General features: G+C 39.1%; 2 protein-coding genes across 4 annotated transcripts in view; one reads left to right on the top strand and one right to left on the bottom strand.

Annotated features, from left to right (window-relative positions):
- LOC137170970 (zinc finger protein 420-like) overlaps nucleotides 1–4,508 on the bottom strand; it is a 22,935-nt gene extending 18,427 nt beyond the window's left edge. The window contains exons 1-4 of one of the 2 annotated variants that reach the window (XM_067574662.1): nucleotides 3,163–4,508; nucleotides 1,756–2,016; nucleotides 1,211–1,471; nucleotides 369–629 (exon numbers count right to left, since the gene is read on the bottom strand). In XM_067574662.1, the coding sequence (XP_067430763.1) occupies nucleotides 369–629; nucleotides 1,211–1,471; nucleotides 1,756–2,016; nucleotides 3,163–3,252 (873 nt within the window). In that variant the 5' untranslated portion in view covers nucleotides 3,253–4,508. Of the gene's footprint in view, nucleotides 1–368; nucleotides 630–1,210; nucleotides 1,497–1,755; nucleotides 2,017–3,162 lie in introns of those variants that run through there. The other variant, XM_067574664.1, reaches the window with a different exon arrangement.
- On the top strand, nucleotides 2,680–14,110 carry LOC137170971 (zinc finger protein 345-like). Of its 2 annotated transcripts, XM_067574665.1 has the most exons (5): nucleotides 2,900–3,185; nucleotides 4,515–4,769; nucleotides 8,987–9,247; nucleotides 9,701–9,961; nucleotides 11,519–14,110. In XM_067574665.1, the coding sequence occupies exons 2-5, from the start codon at nucleotides 4,692–4,694 to the stop codon at nucleotides 12,890–12,892; spliced, it is 1,974 nt and encodes a 657-aa protein (XP_067430766.1). In that variant the 5' UTR covers nucleotides 2,900–3,185; nucleotides 4,515–4,691; the 3' UTR covers nucleotides 12,893–14,110. The 2 variants fall into 2 exon arrangements, with proteins under 2 accessions (XP_067430767.1, XP_067430766.1); XM_067574666.1 differs by lacking the exon at nucleotides 9,701–9,961 and having other exon boundaries at nucleotides 2,680–3,185.
- Nucleotides 14,111–15,260: the final 1,150 nt, after the last annotated feature.

Genomic DNA, 15,260 nt, shown 5'->3' on the forward strand with positions numbered 1-15,260 from the left:
ATTTTGCTGCTAATACTTATGTACTTTTATTAAGTATGATTTTTACAAGATTATATGATTTTTAGCATTTTACATCAATGTAATGGTGCTTTTACTTTCAGTGTGCTGTGCAGGCGCCGCACAGGAGAACGTAAAATTCCTCAAACAAAAAGTAAACAGATTTTTTTCTAGTTTTGATTGCAACAAGGTAAAACCAGGAAACACTGAAACATTTTTGTAGTTGAAGTTTACACTTGAAAAACTCAGACTTTCTTTTTCAGACTTTCAGACTCTGCAACAACACAATGAACAGATGCAAACAAGACAAGACTCATTAAAGATTAGTCTCGTTATGAAGCATGTTTTATCATGAAGTCATGAACACTGACCTGTTTATCTGTGGTGGCAGAGGGTGAGGCTGATACTTCACTTTCAATAGGGTTGTTGGTGCAGTGCTCCAGGTTCTGGTTCTCCTCCATTTCGCTGTTGTAGTGGTCCTGGTCAGTGAAATCCAGCAGGTCTCCTCTGTGACTGATGGACTGTTCTTCTTCTTCTTCTTTTTCCTGTTTTACGGTGCATGGGAACCAGCACTGAGGTGCGTTACTGCCAACTATTATGCTGTTGAAGTGTAAACTGGAGTCATCTATCCCCTTAAACAAACAAACACAAGAAAAAATAAATTAATAAAACGGCACACAGAGAGGGCTGGTAAAAACGGATATGTTTTGACGGTCCACCGGCCCAAAAACGTATTTTTCTGATGATATGCCAGTACACCACTGGCCGTAACCTACTGTTGTGGCTGTAAAACGTTGGATGTATTGTTTTGAGCGTCACCCAACTCCTGTGAAATGACTCATTTCACTATCATAATTTAATCCATTTGGTCCGACAACATTTGGAAAGTCTAGAGGAGCCGCACGGCCAAATGGTCAGCACAAGATGTCAATTTAAACATTCCATTCCATTTTACAGGATTACACAATTTTTAGTATTTTTACATCAATGTAATGGAACTTTTCATTTCAGTGTACTGGGCATGTGCCATACAGAAGAATGGAAAATTCCTCAAACAAAAAGTAAACATTTTTTTCTAGCTTTGTTCGCAACAAGGTAAAACCAGGAAACACTGAAACATTTTAAAACTTTCTTTTTTAGGACCCCGAGACTCATCCTCGTGTTTTGAGTCTCGTTATGAAACCAGTTTTATCATGAAGTCATAAACACTGACCTGTTCATCCGTGGTAGCAGAGGTTGAGTCTGATTCTTCCTTTATAATTGGGTTGTTGGTCCAGTGCTCCGGGTTCTGGTTCTCCTCCATTTCGCTCTTGTAGTGGTCCTGGTCAGTGAAATCCAGCAGGTCTCCTCTTTGACTGATGGACTGTTCTTCTTCTTCTTCTTTTTCCTGTTTTATGACGCATCGGAACCAGTGCTGAGGTGCATTACTGCCAACTATTATGCTGTTGAAGTGTGAATTGGAGTTGTCTATCGCCTTAAACAAACAAACACAAGAAAACCTAAATAAACAAAATAAAAAAACAATATTTCACTGAACAACCCCGACAAGAGATTTGAAAGTTCCATATACTGTGAAATATAGAGAGATTTATCTGGCGGTGATAGGCTTAATCAGCATTGTATCAACTCGGCACAGGCTTTTTCAGACTTTCTCTGCAGCAACACAATGAACATGTGACACGCGGACCCTCAAGACTCATCCTCGTGTCTTTAGTATCGTTATGAAGCCGGTTTTATCATGAAGTCATGAACACTGACCTGTTTATCGGTAGAAGCAGAGGGTGAGTCTGATTCCTCCCTTTTAATGGGGTTGTTGGTGCAGTACTCCAGGTTCTGGTTCTCCTCCATTTCACTCTTGCAGTGATCCTGGTCAGTGAAATCCAGCAGGTCTCCTCTTTGACTGATGGACTGTTCTTCCTCTTCTTCTTTTTCCTGTTTTATGACGCATCGGAACCAGTGTTGAGGTGCATTACTGCCAACTATTATGCTGTTTGAGTGTGAATTGGAGCTATCCATCCCCTTAAACAAACAAACACAAGAAAACATGAATAAATAAAATAAAAAACAATATCTCATTGAACACTAAATTCTTTTGTTCAGTCTAGTTTCTGTCAAATGATAGAATAGACTGCTTAACCCGATCGCAAATACATTTTTCATACTCAGTTCTTCCACTCCAAGCTTCCCTCTTTTCCTCTCTGATTCTCGCTCTTGACAGTATTTTTGGCAGTGACAAATTATATGTTGTACTGATTCCTCTATTTGACAGTGCTCACATAATCCTGACGGATGTTTGTCTATTAAGTGCAGTGTTTTATTTGGTTTGGTGTGCTGCCACTCTTCAGTGATGTTTGTTTTGATCATTCCTTTTGCTTCAGATTTACTGGGTGAAATGTCCTGAATGAAAAGTGCCTGTTTTGCTAACACGTCCACAGTTTCATTTACCCTTTATCCCTCTGTGAACCGGTATCCACATAAATGTTACCATAGTATTCATATTTTCAAATCGGCACAGCCTTTCATATATGTTAACTGTATCCTGCCTACTGTGGGATGTAAATGACTGTAGCGAGCTTTTAGTTTGTAACTCATTATCCACTGTAATCCTGCAACTACTATCCTTGGATCCATCTGTATATACTGTTATAGGCTGTTTCATACGGGACTTTTACTTGTAATTGAGTAATAATACATTGCTGTATTGGTACTTAAGTAAAGGATCTGAATATTTCTTCCACCACTGCAGGTATGTTAAAAACAACGACTACATGCCGCCTGTTTGCAGCTTTGAAGCCACAGTGAAGCTCAGGATCTGACATTTACTAGAAATCCTCTTCAGAGACATTTAAAATGTCTGATTTCTGTTTGTATACAGTGTACTGCGCATGCGCCACGCGGGGAATGTAAAATTGCTCAAACAAAAAGTAAACAGATTATTTTCCAGCATATTACTCGCAACACGCTGCAAGCAGGAAACACTTCCTACGAGACCTTCCTCGTAGTTTTCACGCCCGAACACAAAGCCTGGAAGTGTTATAGTTTCTTTTTTTCAGACTTTCTCTCCGACAACACAATGAACGGAGGACACGTGGACCCTCGAGACTTGTCCTCCTGTCTTCAGTCTTATTATAAAGCTGATTTTATCATAAAGGCACGAACACTGACCTGTTTATCGGTGGTAGCAGAGGGTGAGTCTGATTCTTCCTTTTTAACGGGGTTGTCGGTGCGGTCCTCCGGGTTCTGATTCTCCTCCATTCCGATCTTGTTGTGGTCCCGGTCGGCGTAATCCAGCAGGTATCCTTTCTGACTGACGGACTGCCTTTCCAGTTTAAATATCACCTCCGTGTCGTCGTGATCTCACAACAGCTGCTGCTGCTGTTGACGCCTCCTCCTCTGCTTCTTCTTCTGTTGTTTATTGGCGGCTGGTAAACAGCTTTTAGTCGCATTACCGCCACCTTCTGAATTGTAATGGGAATCAGAACGGTTACTACAGGAGTATTATTCCATTAAATTCTCGTATTAAGACTCTATAATACCTATTCTCATGTGACTCATTTGGAGTGTCATTTTATGTCTATTGCTGATGTCAAGGACAGTATAAAAGTACATGCTCCACCGTTTCCTTTAGCCCGCAATGTTCACATCTACTGTAGCATGCTTATTCATTATGTTGAATGTACTGTTCAGACCAGTGTGACAAAACCCCGTTTTTGATATAATGTCCTCCTCCTTTATATTCTTATTGCCTTCTCTCATTTCTCCTAGTTTTATTTGAATGCAGAAGTAGTATCTGCCCTTATTTCTTGTGTCTCACTTGGTAGTGCACTACTGGAGATAGAACCTATCAAAACCTTGACTTGTTTCCAGCTTACAGCAAGTAGAATAGCTAACCTCCCCTGTATATACTGCTAGGTTTTCACTTACCCTTTTATTTGACGTTACATTTAATTCTGGAATGATAAATGCTATCCCTACTCTATTGTCCAATGTCTTGGATGCATCTGTATATACTTTAACATATTCTGAATAATTTTCTTCGACGTATTTACTGCTAGATACTGAGCTTAGCCATCAAAGCTGTGTTGGATGCAGCAGAGTATAAACAGATGGATCCAAGGATCCTAATACAGGGATCACAGGTTTTTCTTTTAGTATACCAGCCTTACAAGTTTCTGTTAAAAGAAGAACATCATATCATTTGTCGGTGGAGATGATGGCAATTGCAGTTTTATAGTGGATACATGAGTTACAAATTAAAAAGGTCATTGTTGTCATTTACATCTCACAGTAGGCAGGATATCAATAATATATATAAAGGGCTGTGCGGATTTGAAATTATGAATATTATGATCACATTTATGTGGATACCAGACATCATAGACACGTCACTCAGTAAATCCGAAGCAAAAAGAATAATCAGAACAGACATCTGAGCTGGACTGAACAACAGAATTTACTGTTTAGTGAAACATTGTTTTTTAATCTTATTTATTCATGTTTTCTTGTGTTTGTTTAAGGGAATATATGACTCCAGTTCACACTCCAACAGCCTAGTGGGTGGCAGTAATGCGCATCAACGCTGGTTCCAATGCGCAATAAAACAGGAAGAAGAAAAAGAAGAAGAGGGGGAACGGTCCGTCAGTTAGACAGGAGACCTACTCTATTTCACCTTCCTGGACTCCTATAAGAGCGAAATGGAGGAGAACGAAAACCCCGAGCACCGCACCAACAACCCCGTTATAAAGGAAGAATCAGACTCACTCGATAAACAGGTCAGTGTTCATGACTTCACGATAAAACCGGCTTCATAACGACACTTAAGAAATAAGGCTGATATTCGATTGTCCACGTGTCTTCCGTTCATCGTGTTGGAGAGACAGTCTGAAAAAAAGGAAACTAAAACACTTCCAGGCTTTGTGGTCACGGAATTTTTCGGGCGTGAAAACTACGAAAAAGAAGTTTCCTGGTCGCAGCGTGTTGGGAGTAACACAAACCAAGCCAGAAAATAATCTGTTTACGTTTTGTTTGAGTAATTTTACGTTTCCCGCGCGGCGCAAGCGCATTTCTCTGTGTACAAACAGAAATCAGACATTTTAAAGATTTCTAGTTAATGTCAGATACTGAGCTCCACTGTGGCTTCACCCCTGCTAACAGTCAGCATGCAGTTCCATTTATCTGCAGATGTACCGACACAGTAATGTGTAAATACCCAATTGCAAGTAAAAGTAATGCATGAAAAATCCTACTTAAGTAATACAGTTATACATTACCAGTCCCAGTATATACAGATAGATCAAAGGATCCTAATACAGGGATTACAGGTTTTGCTCTTAGAATACCAGCCTTACAAGTTTCTGTTGAAAGAAAAACGTCAGATCATTTGTCAGTTTACACAGTTGAGATGATGGTAGTTGCAGGATTACAGTGGATAAATGACTTACTAATTGAAAAAGGCTATTCTGTGTACAGATTTGTTTTGCATTGATGTCACTGCAGTCATTTACAGCTCACAGTAGGCAGGATATAGTTAATGAGATGTATGAAACGCTGTGTAAATTTGAAAATATGCATATTATGATCACATATATGTGGATACGAGCTCACAGAGGGATAAAGGGCAATGACATTGTGAATGTCTTAGCAAAACAGGCTCTGAAACACAAGGAGACCATGGACATAGGGCTGGGCAATATGGACAAAAATTCAGGAAATTACATCACTTGACTTTAAAGCAGACTTTAGCACTAGAAAACAACACTTCTGCATAACATTATGATATCAAACGTCTAAGACGATATCTAGTCTCATATCACAATATCTATATATTGCCCAGCCCTACATGGACATTTCCCTATGTAAATCTGAAGCCCCCAGTCATATTAATACCCATGTTCCTTGAGACACTGGCCGAGGAGGCGGAGTTGCAGCCATTTTCAACTCAAGCCTATTTACAAACCCTAGACCTAAATTTAATTATAACTCATTCAAAAGCCTTGTTCTTAATATCTCTCACCCAACCTGGAAAACTTAACAGCCAGTTCTATGTGTTATAGTGTACCGTCCTCCTGACCCGTACACTTAGTCCTTAGTACAGATAAAGTAATTATAGTAGGTGACTTCAATATTCATGTGGACGTTGATAATGATAGTCATAGCACTGCGTTTATCTCATTATTAGACTCAATTGGCTTCTCTCAGAGTGTAAATAAATCCACCCACTGTCTTAACCACACCCTTGACTTTGTTCTGATTTATGGCATTGAATTTGAACATTTAATAGTTTTTCCACAAAATCCTATTTTGTCAGACAATTACTTCATAACTTTTGAATTCCTATTACTAGACTACACACCATTAGACAAAAATGTCTTCACTAGATGTCTATCTGATAGTGCTGTAGCTAAATCTAAGGAAGCAATTCCATCAGTATTGAATTCACTGCCATGTCTCAATACTACAGAGGACTCATATGCTAATTTTAGTCCCTCCCAAGTTGATTATCTTGATAATGCTGCAGGCTCATTGCTAATAACACTCAACTCCATAGCCCCTTTAGGAAGATAATAAAACATAAGAGGTTAGCTCCATGATATAACTCCCAAACTCGCAAGGATTTGATGTTCCACCAAACTAGAAGAATCTTGCTTAGCCTGGCAAGATAGTTTGGTGTGTCCGATCCTCAAGCCTGGCAAGATAGTCTTAAAACATATAGGAAGGCCCTCTCTAATGCCAGAGCTGCCTATTACTCATCATTAATAGAGGAGAATAAAAACAGCCCTAGGTTCCTTTTCTGCACTTTGGCCAGGCTGACAAAGAGTCATATCTCTATTGATCCATGTATTCCTATAGCTCTCAGTATTAACAACTTTATGAACTTCTTTGAATGATAAAATTCTATTAGAGACAAAATTCATCACCTCCTGCCCTCAACAGGCACCAATTTATCCCCAAACACAGGAACCTGTCTCTTAGACCCCGTCCCAACTAGGCTGCTTAATGAAGTCTTACCCTTAGTTAGCACTTCTTTAGTAGATATGATCGATCTGTCTTTAGTAACAGGCTATGTACCACAGTCATTTTTAAAGTAACTGCAATTAAACCTCTTCTTAAAAAGCCTACTCTTGATTCAGGCATTTTAACCAACTAAAGACCTATATCTAATCTTCCCTTTCTCTCTAAGATCCTTGAGAAAGCAGTCGCCAATCAGTTGTGTGACTTTCTACATAGAAATAGTTTATTTGAGGATTTTCAGTCAGGATTTAGAGTGCATCATAGCACAGAGACAGCACTGGTGAAAGTTACAAATGATCCCCTAACTGCATTGGACAAAGGACTTCTCTCTGTACTTGTTAGATCTTAGTGCCGCATTTGACACCATTGACCATCACATCCTATTACAGACACTGGAACATTCACTTGGCATTAAAGGAACTGCATTAAGCTGGTTTAAATCCTATTCATTAGATTGATTTTCAATTTGTACACCATGCATGCAAAAGTAAGACACGGAGTTCCACAAGGTTCTGTGCAGGGACCAATACTATTCACCTTTTATATATGTTTCCTTTAGTTAATATTATTTGGAAACACTCCATAAATTTTCATTGCTATGCAGATGATACCCAATTATATTTATCAGTGAAGCCAGATGAATCCAATCAGATAATGAAACTCCAAGCATGCCTTAAGGACATTAAGACCTGGTTGACTTGCAATTTTCTGCTACTAAACTCAGACAAAACTGAAGTTATTGTGCTTGTCCCTAAACACCTTAAAACACATTATCTAATGATATAGCTACTCTGGATGGCATTACCATGGCCTCTAGCTCCACGGTAAGGAATCCGGGAGTTATCTTTGATCAGGATATGTCCCTTAACTCCCACATTAAAACAAATTTCAAGGGCTGCCTTTTTTCACTCACGTAATATTGCAGAAATCAGGCACATCCTGTCTCAAAAAGATGCAGAAAAACTAGTCCACGCATTTGTAACTTCAAGGTTGAATTATGGATTGAGATCACATTCTCCCATATTAGCTTCGCTGCATTGGCTTCCTGTAAAATCCAGAATAGAAATTAAAATCCTTCTCCTCACCTACAAAGCCCTTAATGGTCAGGCACCATCATATCTTAAAAAGCTCATAATACCCTATTACCCCACTAGAACACGGTGCTCCCATAATGCAGCCTTGCTTGTGGTTCCTACATTCTCCAAAAGTAGAATGAGAGGCAGAGCCTTAAGTTACCAGGCCTTCTCCTGTGGAACCATCTTCCGGATTCGGTCCGGTGGCAGACACCCTCTCTACATTTAAGAGTAGGCTTAAAGCCCACCTTGGATCAGCCCTTAGTTATGGTGCTATAGGCCTAGACCGCCGGGGGACTTCCCGTCCGAGTTTTTGTGCTTTCTCCTCTCACAGGAAATTCTAGAGACCGAACTGACTATTAAAGAGTATGGTCTTGACCTGCTCTATGTGAAAAGTGCCTTGACTTTTGTTATGATTTGGTGCTAGATAAATAAAATTGAACTGAATTGAATTGGAAGAGTGGCAGCACAGTTGGAATACAGTAAACACAGGATGACACCTTTATGCAGTGCAGCCAGAAGTGGGCACAGTGAGGTTAGTTAAAAGGAGCAACAAAGAGGAGAACATCTTAACAAGGCTGAGGATCGGACACACCAAACTAATTAAAATACTGCGCTTAATAGGCAAACATTTGTCAGGATTATGTGAGCACCGTTAAATAGGGGAATCAGTGAAGAATATAATTTGTCACTGCCAAAAATATTGTTGAACGAGAATCAGAGAGGAAAAAAATGCAAGCTTGGAGTGGAAAAACTGCGTCTGGAAAATGTATTTGTGATCAGGTCAGGCAGTCTGTTCTATTATTTGAAAGAAACTGGACTGAACAAAATAATTGACTATTCACTGAAATTTGAGGGTTTTTTAAATTTTATTTAATTATTAATTTATTCTTTGTTTATTTAAGGGGATAGATAACTCTGGTTCACACTCCAACAACATAGTGGGTGGCAGTAATGCACTTCAACACTGGTTACCAGCTGCAATAAAACAGGAAAAAGAAGAAGAAGAAGAACAGTCCATCAGTCAGAGAGGAGACCTGCTGGATTTCACCAACCAGGACCACTACAAGAGCGAAATGGAGGAGAATCAGAACCTGGAGCACTGGACCAACAACCCCATTAAAAGGGAAGAATTAGACTCACCCTCTGCTACCACCGATAAACAGGTCAGTGTTCATGACTTCATGATAAAACTGGCCTTATAACGAGACTGAAGAGACATGGATGAGTCTCAGGTCAGTGTCATCCTTTCACTGCGTTGTTGGCAAGAAAGTCTGAAAAAAGGAAACTAAAATACTTCCTAAAATTCTTTGTGTTCACCGACTTTTTCAGCATAGATACTAAAAAAGGTTTAAATTTCCTTTCAGCTTGTTGTGAGTAATATAAACAAAGCAAGACAGTATTTTTGTCACTGCCAAAAATACTGTCAAGAGCGAGAATCAGAGAGGAAAAGGGAAGCTTGAGTGGAAGAACTGAGTATGAAAAACATATTTGCGATTGGGTTAGGCAGTCTGTTCTATTATTTGAAAGAAACTGGACTGAACAAAATAATTGTCTATTCACTGAAATACTGTTTTTAAATTTTATTTAATCTATCATTTATTCTTTGTTTGTGTAAGGGGATAGATAACTCCGGTTCACACTCCAACAGCCTAGTCGGTGGCAGTAATGGACATGGACATTGGTTGCTGTCTGCCATAAAACAGGAAAAAGAAGAAGAAGAAGAACAGTCCATCAGTCAGAGAGGAGACCTGCTGGATTTCACCAACCAGGACCATTACAAGAGTGAAATAGAAGAGAACCAGAACCCGGAGCACTGGACCAACAACCCCGTTAAAAGGGAAGAATCAGACTCAACCTCTTTTACCATCGATAAACAGGTCAGTGTTCATGACGTCATGATAAAACCAGCTTCATATTGAGATTAAAGACATGTGCGTTAGTCTCAAGGGTCCACTTGTCTTCCATTGATTCTCTTGATGGAGAGAAAGTATGAAAAAAGGAAACAAACACTTCAAGGCTTTGTGTTCACTGAGTTTTTCGGGTGTAAAAACTACGAAGGTCTAAGTGTTTCCTGGTTTCAGCTTGCTGCGAACAAAGCTAGAAAACCTGTTTACTGTTTGAGGAATTTTCCATTCTTTCATGCAGTGCATGCGCAGTACACAGAGAGTGTAAGTACCAATTAGTAAAAGTAAAAGTACTTAAGTATTATCAGCTTGATGGAGTTAAAGTGGTTCAGTAAAAGTAGTGGCTTGGTGTGTGAGAGATTATCATTTGATGTATTTCTTGTATATATTATATATGTTACAAATGTTTTGAAACTAAAGGGTCAATGTTTGTTCTAAATGCATTAAATGATTAAATGTAATGTCACTGTTACACTATGGTATAATAAATACTACCCCTAGGCTAGTTGAACTCTTGAACTTGTTTCTATCTGATGGTTGTTAGCTGACCTCTGGGGTTAGCTAGAGATATCTTTGCCTTAGGTCTATTGTTTTAGAGACCATGTGGATCATAGGGTACCCAGACAAGCTAAATTTGAAGGATGCACTTGTTTGAAGTGATTGGCCATGTTTCTGTTAGATTTGCAAGATAATTTTAAGCTAACGTTTGAAATGTCACAAAAAGGAAAATGCGAATTAGCTGCATTTCCATCAGCTGGTTCGAAGCGAATGAACTAGGCTATGTAACACATAGTTTCATCAGTAGATGACAGTATAGGCTTAAATAATCCGCCAGTTATCAGAGTAGAAGAAGTAGAGGTTGCCATGTCAGCTAGTACTGGCAATGCTATCTGGAGAGGCTGGAAGATGCTCGAGCGCATGTAAAACTTTTTTGTAAAATTGAGTAAGTTTCTTTGAATTTTGGTGTTCCATTAAGCTTTTTTTAATGTGATACTTCAAAATGCGAATAAAAATAGGTTAATGGACACACGACTATTGACTGACCATTAGGTGTCTGTGGGATCATCGTATGACCATACTTGTTTGTAAGAAGGTATAACAGTTTGCGGAAGTGTCCGTTTAGGGACCTGGCTGTTGCTAGCTTTGCTTCTGGTCGGTTTGTGTTCACAATCTTTAGAGAAGGGGCTGGCTTTAGGGAAAGGGTTCACTGAGCAACGTGCTTTCTCTCCAAAAACACATGATAATTGTATTTTTCTTTTATGTTGTATTTGGATGTTTGTATAATTGTTGTTGATGGTGTGATGGATTGTACAGTATCTACAACTGCTTCAACAAGTAACAGTGTTGAATGTTTTCTTTATATCTTTCTGTGTCATTGAGTGATCAAGCAATTTCCACTACAGGTCGAGCTTAAAAAAACTCTGGATCCTACCTTTGCCATAATGCAACTATTTATGGTTTTAGATCACTCACTCAGCTGTGCTCATTTACTCTCTCTCTCTTTCTCTGTATGTTTGTCTGTTGTCATAGAAACATACAGGAAGAAAGGGACTCAAACATCTACGCTGTCAGCACTGTGACAAAGTCTTCACATCATCAAAAACTTTAAAGGTTCATCAGAGAGTTCACACAGGAGAGAAACTTCAAAGCTGTAAACACTGTGGGAGAATTTTTACCACAGACAGTAATCTAAAAAGGCACCAGCGCGTTCACACCGGAAAGAAGCCGTACAGCTGTGAACAATGTGGGAAAGCTTTTACCACAGACGGTAATCTAAAAAGGCACCAACGCATTCACACTGGAGAGAAGCCTTACAGTTGTGAACAATGTGGGGAAGCTTTTACTACAGAGTGTATACTGAAAACTCACCAAGGCATTCACGCTGGAGGGAAGCCGTACGGCTGTGAGCAATGTGGGAAAGCTTTTACTACAGAGCGCAAACTGAAAACTCACCAACGCATTCACACTGGAAAGAAGCCATACAGCTGTGAGCAATGTGGGAAAACTTTTATTGATAACAGTGCTCTACAAAAGCACCGACACATTCACACTGGAAAGAAGCCGTATTGGTGTGAGCAATGTGGGAAAGCTTTTACTGATAAAAGTACTCTACGAAGGCACCAACGCATTCACACTGGAGAGAAGCGTTACTGGTGTGAGCAATGTGGGAAAGGTTTTACTGATAACAGTAATCTAAAAAGCCACCAACGCACTCACACTGGAGAGAAGCGTTACTGGTGTGAGCAATGTGGGAAAGCTTTTACTGATAACAGTACTCTAAAAAGCCACCAACGTATTCACACTGGAGAGAAGCCTTACTGGTGTGAGCTATGTGGGAAAACTTTTACCGATAACGGTACTCTAAAAAGCCACCAACGCATTCACACTGGAGAGAAGCCATACTGGTGTGACCAATGTGGGAAAACTTTTTCTGGTAAGAGTACTCTAAAAAGCCACCAACGCATTCACACTGGGGAGAAGCCGTACTGGTGTGACCAATGTGGGAAAACTTTTACTGATAAGAGTACTCTAAAAAGGCACCGACGCATTCACACTGGAGAGAAGCCGTACTGTTGTCAGCGATGTGGGAAAGCTTTTACTGACAACAGTAATCTCAAAAGCCACCAACGCATTCACACTGGAGAGAAGCCGTACTGGTGTGAGCAATGTGGGAAAACTTTTACTGACAACAGTACTCTAAAAAGGCACCAACGCACTCACACTGGAGAGAAGCCGTACTGGTGCGAGCAATGTGGGAAAACTTTTACTGATAACAGTAATCTAAAAAGCCACCAACGCACTCACACTGGAGAGAGGCCGTACTGGTGTGAGCAATGTGGGAAAGCTTTCAGTCAGGGCAGTAACTTAAAAACCCACCAACGCAGTCACTGCCCATTGCGCTGAACATGTTTTCGAGGCAGGGTAGCCTCCCTGTCTCCTCTCCAATGGGATTGTTTACAGCATGCGCACGCATGACAGACCAGCGCGGAATATCTAAACACAGAACATGGCTAAACTTTAGCCTATAGTTCCGATTGACAGATCAAACATCTGAATTCGACATGATAGAATCACAACAGTAAGATTTGTATTATTGTTGAATGTTCAATCAGCGAAAACAAGTTAACATAAGTAGATGATGGATGGTTTGCTACTGATGGTAGTTTGCCAGCTAACGTCAGCCTTGCGCTTGGCAAGTTCATGTTTAGCCTACCAATTGAAAGTAAATAACACGTTATTAAAATAAAATGACATACGGATGTCCCGGGGACAAACAGTACTGTCGGTCCGACTTTATCTATCCATTTACTTCCACTGCTAAAATGCGTCTATACTCAGAGCAGGGGACTGTCTCTTAAACAGTTCATCACTTTTGTGTTAATTTTGTTGGAAGCATGTGTAATTAGAGTCCTGCTGTGTGACACTCAGCTCTCAGCCTGCATTAACCGAGCAGCTGCTTCTGTTCAAGATGTTAGTTTAGCATTAGCATGAGCCTCAGGTAGCTAAACCGCACAGCCGCCAGACGACTCCGTGGAATTTTCACAACTTTATGCTTCAGAGTTCATCAACAGGACTGCTACAGTGAGCAGACTGAGGCATGCTGAAACTTTTATGTTCCTCCAAAAACAGGGAGATGAGTAATAATGAGTAAGATAAGAAATAAGTCAGAACCAATATAGAAGTTTCAGGTGTGTTGTCTTCCCTTAATTTTATGTGTATAATACTTAGTTAATTAATAATAAAAAATATGTAATGTATGTAGCTGGTTGATTATTTGAAAGAGTAAAAACTGAGATTTGTAAAAAAAAAAAAAGTAAAAAAGTATCAGTTTCATTTCAGAGATTGAAAATGGCATTGAAATGACAAAAATGTGTGTAATGTGTTGTGTAATGTAACATGTTTTACAATATGTTTTTGCCTATCTCTCAACTTGTACATTATGCATACTTTACATTCTATACAACCTTATTGTATAGTAAGGTTTTTGTTTGTTGATGTTGTTGTTTTTAAGTGCCCTGAACTGATTGTTCAGTTGTATGAAGTTTATTCAGTTGAAGCCTTGCATGAGTTTGTTTCATTGCTCTGCATTTCAAATCATTAAAATCACATTGTCAAAACATGTATGTGTAGTGTGTTTTAGTTTTTCCACTTAAAGGTTCTATTTGTAACAATCAGAAATGCCTTTTCATTAGTGACACTGCTGGCATCTCTAACTCACAACCAATCAGATCAGTAACATCTCATGTAGGCAAAATTATGGAAAAAAATATTAATGAAAGGTTAGTCCATTATTTAGAAATCAAAGGAGAATTTTTTCCATGTTGAAAAGGCATATGGCATGATGTGGAAAGAAGGCTCAATGGTCAAGTTGCAAGAAATGGGAATAAAAGGAAAAATGTATGGATGGATTAAAAGTTGTGCTTTTTAAGGAAATGGAACCCCTCAAGGTAGTATAGTAAGTCCAATATGATAAATGATAAATAGATAGAACTATTGGGGTCTCATTATTTGCAGATGATGGTACGAAATATAGAGTTCATAGTTAAGACGTTTCAACAAGCAATGGAGAAAGTAGAGGCATGGTCACTGCAACAGGGTTTTAGATTTTCAGATGTGAAGAAAAAAGTGTTTTTAACGAAAAAAATATAGGAAAATGTAAAAATATTGAATATTAGAAGCCTTAGGAGCAGAGCATGGGGAGCAAATAGGTCTGTTTTGAAAACTACATATATTGGTCTAATCAGAGCAGTTCTTGATTATGGATGTATAATCTATGAATCAGCATCAAAGACATTACTAAAGAGGTTGGACACAATTCAGTACCAAGTTTTGAGACTGTACTGACCCTAACATCTTATTTAATGCCTAATTAAAATAAGTTCAATTTAATGCTTGCTGCGTACATCCCATTCAGACATTTAGCATTAGCTTGTACTGAAAATGTGCAACTTCAAGTACATCAGAATAGCTTAAATCAACAGAACTAGACCTGTCCACAAACATCAATAAATTCAAATAATGCATTGTTATTGTAACCCTGTTAGTTAAACTAATAGGCAGATGAATATTATTCTGAAAGTCTGTGAAGTTAAAAGAGAGTGAGCTCCGGCCCATGTGTGCGCTATGAGGTACTAACAGAGAGGGCCAAGTACTTCAAGTACATCAGAATAGCTTAAATCAACAGAGCTAGACCTGTCCACAAACATCAATAAATTCAAATAATGCATTGTTATTGTAACCCTGTTAGTTAAACTAATAGGCAGATGAATAT

This window comes from Thunnus thynnus, chromosome 19, assembly GCF_963924715.1.
Source record: "Thunnus thynnus chromosome 19, fThuThy2.1, whole genome shotgun sequence".
Taxonomy (NCBI): domain Eukaryota; kingdom Metazoa; phylum Chordata; class Actinopteri; order Scombriformes; family Scombridae; genus Thunnus; species Thunnus thynnus.